The 14,373-nt window shown below is 36.7% G+C and overlaps 1 protein-coding gene across 1 annotated transcript in view; it reads right to left on the reverse strand.

The window, feature by feature from the left end:
- The window catches only part of LOC150093146 (uncharacterized), a 339,961-nt gene that overhangs the window by 155,835 nt on the left and 169,753 nt on the right, over positions 1–14,373 (reverse strand). Inside the window, exon 12 of the mRNA XM_090414162.1 lies at positions 2,670–2,900. Within this exon, the coding sequence (XP_090270288.1) occupies positions 2,670–2,900 (231 nt within the window). The remainder of the gene's footprint in view (positions 1–2,669; positions 2,901–14,373) is intronic.

The raw sequence follows: 14,373 nt of genomic DNA on the forward strand, positions 1-14,373 counted from the left end.
CCTTTTTCATTGTGTCATTTGCTTTCTTTAAAGCCTCAAAAAATTCCTCCACTTCTACCTTAGTAGAACCTTCTGTGGGACCATAGGCACAAATAAGTCTCATTATCCAATTCCCCATTCTGATATTTGCCCATATCACTCTACTTGAGACTGCCTGACATTCAAGAAGAGTCGCCTCGTATTTTGTGTTGAATACCATGGCTGCTACTCCTTTTCCTTGATTGTCATTGCCTGAATATAACATTTTGTATTTATTGCTCAGAAAGATCTCACCAGGTTTTGTCTTTTTTTGTTTTAGTCATCCCTATTATGTTGATCTGGTACTTATCTAATTCCTCAGCTAGCTCTATTTCTTTGCCATTCAGTCTTCTTATGTTGATAGTACTGATCTTTAACTCTGGTGATGTTAAGTTGGGGGTGTGTTTTTCAGATTTGTTCCAGTAGCTGTCTTTTCACTGTTTGCCCTGGTTCCCTGGGCAAACAGTGAAAAGGCAACAAGGCCCCCAAAAACAACAGGGGCCTTGTTTAACCAGGTAACGCCCCAGCCGGCATGAAATTTTGTCATGTTGTACCATCATTTTGTATATTGGTTTAAGTCAATAAGAATACAATTTGGTCAGCTAAATCCCAAATTGCCAGCCCATTCTCGTTCGTTCAGTATCCAGGTAGTTACCCAACAAGGTGCACCATGAGAAGGTGAGGATTGGACATAGGTCAGAGCTCTGGTCGGTTCTCTGCATTCCTTTAAAGGCTACGTGGAGGTCTCCTCTCAGTTATACAGCTTTGACCCTTAAGTATCCTGAACCAATATGAAGATATTACTATCAATAATATCATGGTTAATGAAACATTTCTTATTTCTTTTCTTCATGTGAATTTATGCACATCTTTTTAAGTTGGAACATAGTACAATAATGATTTGTTTATATCCTGAACAGAAAAACAGATGGTATTTACCATTATTATTAGCTATGCTCTTTTCTGCAAAATTTCCCCCAAAATCATTTCTGTATTTCATTTTTTACTCTGCTTTTCAGACCACCAACAAGGACTCGAATGACTCAAAAAATTTATCCACTTCTTACACTTGGATAAAGGATAAAACAAGAATATAATTTCTTGGAAAGTTTAATTTACAACCAAGTGAAAGAAACTTTATACATCTATCTCTAAATCTAGAGAATTTTAATAATGCTCTACTGGTACACTTGTATATGAAAAATTATGATTTCTGCATGATTTTTGGTAAAATTGCAAGGCTTGCAATTCGACCTTGGTATCATGTCTGGCTGTGACTCCCACTGATGACATTTAGTAATGTTTGTCTTCGAGCTTGCTTGCTTTCTGGGGAGTAAAGTGGTTATGCACAGTGGTGGACTTTTGTCCATCACTAAGTGAACCCACTGCTGAGTCTTGTCCTGGAGCAATTCAGGTCCAGACTGATGAGTTTAGTAGTGATCCTTTAGGATCACTCAGTGAGATTTAGAGTGATCTTGTACATCACTCACTTATTTGGAGAGGTACCTCAATAGGGTATCAATCCAGGCCATGGCTCTTACCATAATGCATAGCATTATACACATCGAAAAGAGTGTGAACTTTGCATTATGGGACACAAAGGCAATTAATGTGAAGTCATTTAGTATCTGTATACAAATAGCCTAGTTGTGAATGCATTTCATATGCAAGCTTTGTTTGCTTACACTTAGATAAAGGATAAAACAAAATATAATTTCTTTGCAAGTTTTATTTATGTGTATGTTAATTTTACATGTATGAAGGTTTATGAGTTAAGAAATGTTATTACAGTAAAGAAATTGTAGCACTGTTTATCACATTTGAATAAAGCTAATTAAATATTATTACTATTACAGAGACATTTCCATTGAGTTTGATGATTTACACAGGCAGGCCCACACTAACCAAAGTGTGAGCCTACTATGATAAGTTATCAAAGCACTTGCAATTCTCTGCAATCTATTCCACTGATTCACCAGTCCCCAGGGAGGAAGTCTATTCCTTGCACCCTTGCTACTCTTCCTCCCTCCCATTCTATCATGTACCAAAAAATTTCCTCTGCATTACTCTATAAATCCCTTTTAGTAACATACATTTCTATCATATCATCTTCTACCTATTAGAGTAATAGGTACAAGTAAAAGAAACTCTGTAACCTATAAATTTTCAACCTATTTAGAAGTGATTGACAATCTTTGTCAATGGTCAAAGAAGTCATCCCCACCAGTTTGTCATCCTCATATTCAAGAGACTCTTGAAGCTCAAAATGACCAATCATCTGTGAGGAACTATATCATCTCCAATAAAATATTGAAGATACTCTGATTTTTGTTAATTAAAAGAAAAAAAATGTTTCCCATGAAATTCTATTTTTATATTTCTGTATGAAGAAATTTAGACTTATATAATAACATGATTCTTAATATGTATCAAATATTAATCTTCTGTTGCAAAAATGATACACATGATCACATGCATAGCAATTGTTAACAAAGCCTGGAATAAATTATTTCAGTGTACAATAACTTTAATGTTTAATTCTGTAGATAAAAGATTCATATTTCTATCAGTGTCTCAATGAATCAAATCTAAAGAAGGAATTAAATGTTACACAAAACCATCTATATACAATTTGAACTGATCAGACAAACCTCTTTTAATTTAACTCTTAATGTTTCTAAATCTGTATCTGGTGACAAAGAACCACTACTTCCACTTGTCAGATCAAATACTTCAACTGTAGGAGCATCTTCTCCTTCCTCAGGAGTAGAACCTTGTGATACATGAGAACTGTCCCCACTGTCCAGTTTCTGGTCATCACATGAAGAGATGGGTAAATGAAGATCCTTAGGAGGTGGTGGTGGTGGGGGTGGTGGTGGCAACTAGAATACAAATAAAATTAATCTCATTATAAAATACACACCTAACTAGTTTATTAATTGCATTCCAATCATCTTTGATGGCCTGCTTGGCTAAGTTGGTAGTCTCCACTCTCCAACCCAGAGGCTATGGATTCAAATCCTACTGGGCATGGATCATTATGAATGATTTTAGGTGACTGATGATCTCACACTAGGTGATTTTCATCACCTGATGTGAGATCACCATTCTGCTAACTAGATGATGCCTAAAGGCTTGTGAAAGTGTCCATTTTTGCTCTCTAGAAGGGAATTCCCTTCTAGAGAGCAAAAAGCCTGATTATCTAACCCTTAGTCCATCCACACTGGTAACATGCTATAAGTTTTCAACATTTCATAGGTGAGATTCACCAAAAATATGAAAACAAAAAGGTTACTGTATATGCAATTCAACATGATGACAACAGTGTGACTCAAGTGATTCTGAATGCAGTATGAATAGCTGGTGCCAGATATGCCCGTGAAATCTATATACCCACCAGTTCACAGTTTTGTGTCCTTTGGGTGCCAACTGGAAAGATCTCCATGACTTCTATTTCTCCTTCCTATGGTGTGACTACTGCTTCAATTCTTCTTATCCAAACAACTGCTCAGACCGAATAACAGAAAACAACCTCACAGGAATGAAGACTTTCATCGCCTATTCCAGTCCAAACTCTCAGTCACCATCCAAGTCTTAGTTCTCAAAAAAAGTGTGCCAATGCTGTAAAAGAAAAAACCTCTACTTACCACAATTGGCTCAAAATCAAAACTCCAGCTGCCCTCTCTGCCTATACTGCAGCCTGTAACAGTTGTAAAAGAATCATCACCAAGTCTATGTCAGACTTTGAAGAGGCTAAATGCTGCAAACTCACCCCCTTCCCAAATGGAAGTCACTCCTTCTGTCTCTTGCCAAAGCCACTGGGTGCAATTTCTGCCCACCCAGGTTTCCACTATTTTCACATCCAGATGGTAATGTAGTCATGTCACCAAAAGACAAGGCCAACTTACTTGAATCACTCTCCCAATTCCTGCATTGATGATCTGGGAAAAGTTCGCTCCACTCCACAAAGAACGGCTCCCTTCATATCTCCCACAATCTTTCGACAAAAAAAAAATCCAAAGAATCCTTAAAAAGGCATCTAGTCCTGATGGTATCCCACTTACTGTGGGATACCATCAGGTATCCCACAATAGGTGTTAAAAAACTGTGTCCCAGAACTAACACCTATCCTGTATCGCCTCTTCAATCTATCCTATTCAACTGGCATCTACAACATGGAAGCAGATCCACATCCAGCCCATCCCAAAGAAAGGTGATAAAAGTCAACGAACGAACTACCATTCAAATGCTCTCACTTCTGTTCTCTCTAAAATTATGGAGAAGTCATCATCAACCAACTCTTGAACCACCTAGAGACATACCAACTAATCAGTATCCAGCTATGGATTCCACACCACTCGCAATCTACAGCTGCTCTTCCTGCTTTCACCACCCACATCTGGACTCAGGCCATGGAAAAATTTGGAGAAATTCATGTGGTTGCCCATCACATTTCAAAGGCATTTGATCGGGTTTGGCACAGGGGCCTACTCACCAAATGGCCATCCTATAGTCTGCCTTTCTCACTCTGCAAGTGGATCGCAAACTTTCTCACTACATGTCATGGTGAGTAGCTTACTTTCCTCAGATTTCCCCACAAATGCAGGACTACCCCAGAATTCTGTTCTTTCACACTCTTCTCTTGTATATAAATGACTTGCTCTCTCAGACTTCCAACCCATAGCTTCGCTGATGACAGTACACTCCATTCCTCCTTTTCATTCAACAAACCTGTTAGTGCTGAAATATTAGAATCCTCACAATCTACCACAACCAGGAAACTGAACTCAAATCTCCTAGCTATATCCTAGTGGGTCAAGGACAGTCCTGTAAACTTCAATGCCACCAAAACTCAGCTCTGTCTGATCTCTTGCAAGAAAGAGCTTGCATCCCACTTCCTTACCTTCAGTAATACTGAGATACCCAAACACGATCAGATTTCTCTTCTTGACTGATTTGCACCTCTGATCTTTCCAGGCACAACCATATTTCAACTATAGCTTCTGTAGCCGCAAGAAACTCGCTTTTACGCACAAGACACTACTTCACAGCTGCTACCTCTATACAAAGCCTAAATCTGCTCAGCCATGGATATTGCTCCTGTATTTGAGATGGTAAGCCAAAATCTTCTCTAAGATTGCTCGATTCAATCCAGAAGAGGCAACCCAACTAATTAATGATCCCTCTCTCACAGACCCACTTCAATCCCTCTCTCATAGGCATTCAGTTTCTGCCTTATGTCTCTTCTACAGATACTTTCATGAACAGTAATCTGTGAATTGGCCACTACTATTCCTCCATTCGCCTCCAAAATCATTAAAACAAGGGCTGCTGTTAACTAACATCCTTTTAAAGTCCATCTTAAAACTTGACAAACCAACTTCACTGCCTCCTCTTTTATTCCATCTACTTCTGTCCTTTGGAACAGTATTCCCCACTCTGCCTTCTCCAAGATTGCAATCCTCAGCTGTTCAAGCAAAAATGTGAACAGACTCCTTTCTTCTATTCCTCTTGCCAACATATGGCATTAGTGTTCTATAAGTCTTATGGTCTTTTGTGTGTGGACCAGATTAAAACAAAAGAAAAAAATGCTTAATATGTCTGTTGAATATGAGAGGTTGATGGATGATTATAAGAAATATGAAGTTTGAGAGAGAGACCACACTTAGTCAAATGGCAATGCAATAATGTCTAAAGAAGCATATCATAACAAACAATCTGCTGGATTCTGGTAAGAACTGGGTACAACAGATGGTGTCCCCAAAGTTCTACTCCTCTTCTAAAAAGAAGCAGCTACAGTTAGAGCAGGCACAGAAATACTCAGACTGGACATTGAAGGAATCATTTAACGAATCCTAGTTTCACTTGTTTCATGCTGATGTCAGAACAGGATATGATCACAACAGCATGGATTGGACTAATGCTATTGAATTCATACCTTAAGAGTATTTTCATCAGATCAACAAAACTCCTGAAACATCCCTGAAACCAAAAGAGTGATGTTTAAAAATTGTAGCCTATTTGAGTGCTGACCCACAATAACTATAGAAGTCCTCAGTGAAACCAGTGGGAATTCCATATTTACACGTAGTTCCCACTTTACAAGTTCACAAGTTTTTTGGGTTTTTTTCAAGTACCAAAAATAATAAAAAATATAAATATTAAATGCAATAGATGCTAGAATACAATCATAAATATGGTACTTCAAACCATGCGCACACTATACAATACAGTACTACTGTGCTTAGTTATGTTGGCAAAATGCAGAACTTAATGACACAAGCACCTATTATCTACTGGACTTGACTCCACTTGACATGCTACCAACACAACCAACATATCTATATGAAGTCCTTATGAAGTGGCCAGAGGATACCAAATTTTGAAAATCTGCTAGTTTCCAAACTTTGCAGTGCTCCAAAGATACACAAACAGAATGTACAATTGTATAGCAGATGCCAGATATTCATCCATTCTCTAAATATTATGCACAGCTAGCAGCCCCTGCTTAACCACAAGCAGAAAGCAAAACTATTACAGGAAATTATTTTAAATGGACACTCTCTCGTGTAATTTGAACAATACAATAACAACAATTTTCTAATTCCAAGACACACAAAAAAGGCTACTTATTGGCCCAAAGAAATTATTAACAAACTAAAACTCTTCATATTAAACCATTCTGTATTTATGGGTTTCAAAAATTTAAAAATCCAATACTCCCTTACAGTCAATATCTAACAATACAGACTTATAAACTTGCCAAACAGTTAGCAAAGTCACTCGCTCCCCTCACAGATGACTTCTGTACTTTATAATAACCATCATCATTTATTCATGTATAAATAGGGAATTTTATACAGAAATATTCATATAGCAAAAAACTCATGGAATTAAAGTCTATTAGATGAAAGTGAGACAGGAATACTCTGTTTTGTGCCATTTGGTAAATGTCAGATAATTAATAAGCTTCATCTTCAAAAAGAAGTTTGCTTATATATTTGGCATAATTATTTCCTTGGTATTCCTCTCCCTCTATGTACATTAGTTGGCCTGTAGAGACCAAGAACACTGAATGTGAGTGAACGTGGATGTCTAAGTTGGTGTCCCAACTATCTCAGTTGATCATCATCATCATCAAATTCCTGACATATACCCTCAAGGGGTGTACAGGATATGAAAGTACTACATGAAACATTTACATCATTACTAACTTCCTATCTACAATTTTCCTCCAAATCAGCCTGTTACTTGTCAAGACTCCAATATTATCATTATCAGATCTTATATTTCTATCGTCTAAGGCATATTGTATCATATCAATCCACCTATATCTTGGTCTTCCTCTGGGTCGTTTTCCTGCCAACCTGGCAGAGAACACTTGTTTTGCTAATCTTTCCTCACCCATTCTGTTTAAGTGACCATACCACCTGAGATTAGCTCTGCTAATGCATTCCTGGATGCCGACAATGTCAAGTTCTTTCCTAATATCCTCGTTTTTTAATATGATATTACCATTGATGCCATCTGTTCACGCCTCTAGTCTTTCTCAGGACTCTCATATCTGCGGTCTCTAGTCTTTGGTTGAGTGTTTTACTTCTGACCCAGCTCTCAGATCCATAAGTTAAAACTGGTTTGAACACTGTCTTGTATACAGCTAATTTAGTGTTCTAACTAATTTCTCTCTTATTCCATATGAATTTATTCAACTGACTTCCAACCATACCAGCTTTGTTGATATTTTCAGCTACTTAGGCACTATTTGAAAATAGTGCCTAAGTAGCTGAAATGTTTTACTTGTTCCACAGGTTCCCCGTTCACAACACAGTTGACATTTTCAACAATTCTACCTGTTTTCATTGTCTTTGTCTTTTTAATGCTGACCTTCATACCATATCTATTACAAGTTATTCAATTCAGTCTGTCCGCATAAAGCAAAGAGCTGACATTAACACCTCCAATTCTGATATCATGTTTAATACCACTTTCCTTCATAATGTGATCCCTATAGATAATGAATAACAGAGGGGATAATGTACATCCTTGTCTCACACCAGATTTAACATTAAACCATCTTCCTGTACTTCGTTCAATTCTAACTACTGACTTACAACTCAAATAAAGACTAATTATTGCTTGATATAATGCCCCATTGACACCACATACCTGACACCTGAAAACGGTATCTCAGTTGATTTTTTTTTAAATTGTTTCTATTAGGGATCTTTGCAGGCTTTCTTCAAGAATGACAGTATTGGGAATCAATCCTAGTAAAGTTTGAAGGCATGTTGTCCCAAAGCTATAGATGATATTATCTGCTTGTTGAGTAGTGATGTTCCATGTCTGAATGCTATATGTAAACATGGCTTTACTGGTGGTTTTATACAGACAAATTTTGGTATTTGTGATAATGAGATTGGATTTCTGGATATTTGTTGAACTTTTATAGAACTGGAAAGCTTCGTGTTTTCTTTTCACTACGTCAATTAGAGTATTGATGCAGGAACCAAGGTACTGAAAATCATTTACTTCTTCAAGAATGTGATCATTTAGTCTATTATTTCTATTTTGTTCTGAAGGATTTCAGTTTTACTGCTATTGCATGCCAACCCAACCAGGTTGCATTTTTACAGTCTGAATGTTAGAGTCAGACTGTAAAAATGAGTTTTACCTGGGTTTGTCCTGCTGAATCTTTGAGAATTCTATACTCATTTCCTGTGAGCTAAATACATAATCAAGGGTAATAATGAAAACATATGGTGCCAAAGAGTCTCCCTGAAGAATTCTAGTGGAAAAAGGAAAGCACTTAGTCATCTTTCCATTAACCATTACTCTTTCATGATAGTTCTAGTATGGTTCTGCTATTGCTTTGATTATTTTCAAGGGTATGCCATAATAACTAAGAATTTGGAATATCCTTTGTCTATTAATTGAATCAAAGGCTTTTGAGAACTATGAAGTTTAAGATCAAGGAAGGTTTTTATCTCTTGCTTCTTCTAGCAACCTTCTAAGACAGTGGATATGTTCAACAGTGGTTCTGTATTTCAGGAAATGTGCTTAATTTTTGAGTAAAAGGGGTGTTACATATAATTCAATTTGGTTTAGAAGTATCCTGCTATAGATTGCTTTTCTTGGGTATTGATATTATTAAGAGTTCTCTCCACTGTGATGGAATGTTGGATGTAGCTAGAGCTGTATTACAGATATAACAGTTGTTTCCAAAGCTCTTTTCCCTCCATGTTTGATAGCTTCTGCTGTTATGCATCTAATCTAGGTGCTTTCTCATTCTTTTGGGTTTTTAGTGCAGTTTCAAATTCTTGCATTGCAAAATTGTCACAAGTAATGGGAAGTTTTTTTTTTGGATTATTATTTCTCGCATGATGAATTACTCAACAGTTTTTCAAAGTGGTTCTTTAATAGTGCTTCGCTTTTATCTTCAGGTATCTTGCCGTTTTTAACAATTATTCTTAGTCTTTTGAGTGAACCTGATGTACCTGATGCTAGACCATGCCTTACTTCATGTAATATACATCTGTTATATTATCTGTAAACTGGTTCCTAATTCCCCCCCAGTGTGGGAGTCTGCCTTCTATCCTGGGTATTTGCCTTATCAAGTAAGCTGGACACAAATGGCAAATGATTTCTGTATATATATTTTGCCATGAAAATCTTATAAAGAGAGGCTTAAATTATTGCAATATGATGCTGGAAGTTGGCACACCCAAGTCAGAAGGCATTGAAATGGCTACTGGGGAATTTCCAATGAAATTAACAAGAATAATGAAGTTGGAAAGAAGCCTTCTAGAAGTTCTGTAACTTCTGATAGATTTAATTTCAGAAGAAGAAGAATAAGATGTCTCTGCTTTACTGATGCATATAAAAAAAGAACACAGAATATAAGAGGTATGTATCAAGGTAAACTGAAACTGGTAATGAAGGAAATTAGAAAAACTCAAGTTAAGATTTTGGGAATCAGTGAAGTGAGATGAAAAGGAATGGATCGCTTTAATACTGATGATTTCATGATTTATTATTACTCTGGAAATGAAAGTTATAGAAGAAATGGAGTAGCATTCATATTCAGAAGAGAATATGGAAAATACATCATGGATTAGAACCCAGTACCTGACAGAATAATCCTAATCAAAATAAAGGCAGATCCAATGTTACAAGGCAGATTAATGTTACAGTCATACAGGTGTATGCACCCACTATAGATGTAAGTGAAGATAAGATAGAAAAATTTTACAGTAGATTGCAACAATAATGTTCAGTATTGATAAGACATTTTCTGTTGATATTAACTACAGAATAACACATATGCTGTATTAAAATAAATTTCATTATGTAAATATTTCATCTTATGTATCATAAAACATCATCAGTACAATTAGTTGTACTGATGATTGTTGTCCTATCTTTTTAATATTTACAGTGATATTTTATGAGAATGGCTCACTTAGACAAAGACCCAGCAGGAATTAAGATTAATGGTAGAAAAAAAAAATCTAAGATATGCAGACTTTGAAGGAGCAAGAGACTCATAAGAGTGATCACATATCAAACACACCAACTATCACACATGAATTCATTCACACTATTTACCCTCAACACCATTGTATGATTGGAACAGCTTGTCCAAAAAGCAAGCTATTCCAATCATACACTGCTCTACAAGAGAAAAATCTACCTGTCTCCCCTTACTTCAGTAATGACAAATCTATGACACGCCACAACATTTTGGTCGACATACAGTGTTCACCAACACCTGACAACAACTATTCTCCGTTTGAGTTCAGCTTTTGCATTAATGTGAAACAAGAAGTGTGTTGAATTATTTTGTGCCAGTTCAACAATTTCTCATTTCTTGTGAAATTCATAATTTGTAATACAGTTTTTATTTCTTTAATATTCTAGCCCCAGAGTAGGAAATGATTGTCAGACATACAAAAATATTTTGGGAAAATTTGGACAAAAGAGCAAAGCTAATAATAATGGCAAATACCTGTTGGATTTCTGCTCAGGACATGGATTGGTTATTACTAACACAATGTTCCATCATAAAAATGTGCACAAATTCACATGGAGAGAAGAGGCAAGGAATAAGAAAAGTCTCATTGACTATGTTATTGTTGATAGTGATGTTTTCTTCCTGGTGCAGGACACCAGAGTGCACAGAGGATTTGAAATCGGAAGCGATCACTATTTAGTCTTGAGCAGGATAAAATTGAATTTCATATTGAAAAGAATAACATGTAAGAAAGTTTGAAAGTGAATAAAAGTTGAGCAGCTCTCAGATGTGAACTGTAGATTAAAATACACAAATATTATTCAAGAAAAAATGAAAGAGTTTGAGAGCAGGAACCAAACTTTGGAGATTCAGTGGCAAGCCCTGAAGAAAACCCTGATTGATTCAGCCAGAGAGGCATGTGGTGAGGTTGTCTGCAAGGATAGAAAAATCAGAACTCCATGGTGGACACAGGAAGTTAAAGAGGCGGTGAAGGAAAAGAAGAAAGCATATCAAAAGTTCCTGCCAAATAGTCAGCTTGTGCTATTAGAGAATACAGAGACAAATGTAAGAAAACTAAACACTGTGTAAAACTGGCTAAACAAAAGTCATGGGAGGACTTTGGCAAGAACATAGAAAATAAATATCAAGAAAGTGGCAAGATATTTTGGAGGTTGTTGAAGAAGCTCAGAAATGGAGGAAAGAGTACTGTAAAAGAAATTAGAGATGATAAAGGTGACATGAAAACAGGAGAAAAAGATATCCTTGAAGTATGGAGTAATCACTTTGACAAACTGCTAAATGAAACAAGCAGTGATGACAGCACAGTGGTAAACAATACTGATCAGGCATGCAGTCAGGAAGACATATCCATACTTGAAGTAGAAAAAGCCATCAAAGGCTTCAAATATGGAAAGGCTGCAGGAGTAGATGATATTCGGCCAGAAATGCTGAAGTATGGAGGTATAAAAGTCGTACAGTGGCTGCACTGCATAGTTTAGAAGGCCTGGACAAAGGGAAGAATTCCAGATGATTGGAGTACAAAGTGTCTTCTAACTCCAATCAAATTCCACATGATTGGAGTTAGAAGACAGAAATACAGTACAAAGTACCTTAGAAGACAGAAATATAAGACCTGATAATATTGAAGTCTTGACATTTAACAGACTGATTTGGAGGAAAATTGTAGATAGGAAGTTAGTAATGATGTAAATTTTCCTTGTATCAGGAATTTTCTGATGATATTCTAGCTCTGTTATGGAGGAACCTCAAATTAAAGAAAGTGGTTGAAGAAGTGGAGTGATAAAGAAAGTGGTTGAAGTTTTCAAGATGCATGGCCTGAGAAGTACAGCATTATTGACAGAAATGGCAAATCATTGGCACCTATTGTGACATGAAACAATAGTAAGCAGAATGTGGAATGTAAAAAGATATATCAAAACAAATCATCAGTGGCTTTTGGAAAAAAGTGAGGAAGAAAGGAAGGAATGTGTTTCTCAGCAGCTACACCACAAAGAGTGTCAATCAAATAACTTCCTTAAATTCTTAAGAAGTCCTACGAATTTAACATCAGCAAGTTTCAGCATTGCTCACTCCACAGCTCAGCATGAAAAGGCCCTCAGTGAAGAATTTATTAAAGAAACTCTTCTGGAATATGCACCTTTTTTGTTTCAAGATATGCAAAATAAAGATGCTATTATTAAGCATATTTCTGATTTACCAGTCAGCAGAAATACCATTAAAGACAGATACACGTATACGTTGGTTACACATAACTTTAAATATTTCAGGAAATAACAACGTATACTAAAATATTCATTAAAAACCTTTAATCAATCAAGCAAATGAGGCTGAAGGCGGCAACTGGCGTTGGTCCTAGAGGCAAGGTGCCCCCCCCCCCCCCCCCCCAATGGGCTAAATTGGGTTGTCTTGGTTGTTGGGCTGATGTTTTAAGGATGCAAGTTTCCCAAATTTGGGAAGTTTTTTTAGAGCTGAGGCTGATTCCAAAAACACTCTTTCATATTTATATTTGCTACGGTGCAGTAAAGTGGCTTTAATTAAGAGGGAGATGTTAAATCCCGTTTTATTTTATAGCCGGGTATGAAACTCGTGTCGAAATCCATCGACTTTCTTCCAGCTTATTCTGTGGTGGGTATCTAGTGCATGGTCCGCAAGTCCTGAGTGGCTATATTGGTGAAACCGGATGTAGTATTTGTGTTTGGAAATCCTGATATTTTGTGCCAGTTCAACAATTTCTCATTTCTTGTGAAATTCATAATTTGTAATACAGTTTTTATTTCTTTAATATTCTAGCCCTGTTATGAAGGAACCTCAAATTAAAAAAATCCCAACTGAGTGATAAAGGAAGTGGTTGAGCAGCAGGACAGCTAATATCAGGATTTCCGAACACAAAGACTACATCCAGTTTCACCAATACAGCCACTCAGGACTTGCAGACCATGCACTAGATACCCACCACAGAACATGCTAGAAGAAAGCCACTTTACTACACCGTAGCAAATATAAATATGAAAGATTGTTCTTGGAATCAGCCTCAGCTCTAAAAAACTTCCCAAATCTCAACAAATTTAGGTGTATGAGACTGCCCCAAATTTGGGAAACTTGCATCCTTAGAACATCAGCCCAACAGCCAAGACAACCCAATTTAGCCTGCTATGGGGGCACTTTTAAGACCAACGCCAGTTGCCTTCTTCAGCCTCATTTACTTGTTGTTAGTGCCTGCATGCACATATCATAGTTTTATGTTCCCAGAAGATGGCAAAGTAACATTGCCAAAATATAGGAAGGTATTGATTAAAGGTATTTAATTAATATTTTAGCATACGTTGCGTTTCCTGAAAAATTTAAAGTCATTAAAGACAGAGTGATAACAATCTCCGACATATGACATCAATTAAAAGGACACTTAAATAATTGTAAACATTTTTCGATTTGTCTTGAGGAAACCACTGATGTCCTCTCACTGCTTGGTGGGCTGTCATTGCTAGATTTTCCAATGGTCAGACAATAAGAGAAGAGCTGGTAAAGCTAGAAACAGTGCCGATAAGTACATCAGGGAATGAAATATGTAACATTGTTCTAAAAATGCTCCATGATCTAAGCATTGATATGTCTAAAGTTGTGTCTGTGATGACAGACGGGGCAACCAATATGGTGTGTGTGTGTGGGGGGGGGGTCGGATTTGTGTAACTGTTTATCGAAGCTATTGGACACCCAATTGTGCCGTTTCATTGCATTATCCACCAGGAGATGTTGTGTGCGCTAAGGCAGGATTCACAGAAATACATGATGTAATGACAGATGTAACAAAAATGGTGAATTTAATA

Source organism: Typopeltis vanoorti, chromosome 24, assembly GCF_054136105.1.
Source record: "Typopeltis vanoorti isolate ZY-2024b chromosome 24, IOZ_Tvanoo_1.0, whole genome shotgun sequence".
In the NCBI taxonomy this organism is placed as follows: domain Eukaryota; kingdom Metazoa; phylum Arthropoda; class Arachnida; order Uropygi; family Thelyphonidae; genus Typopeltis; species Typopeltis vanoorti.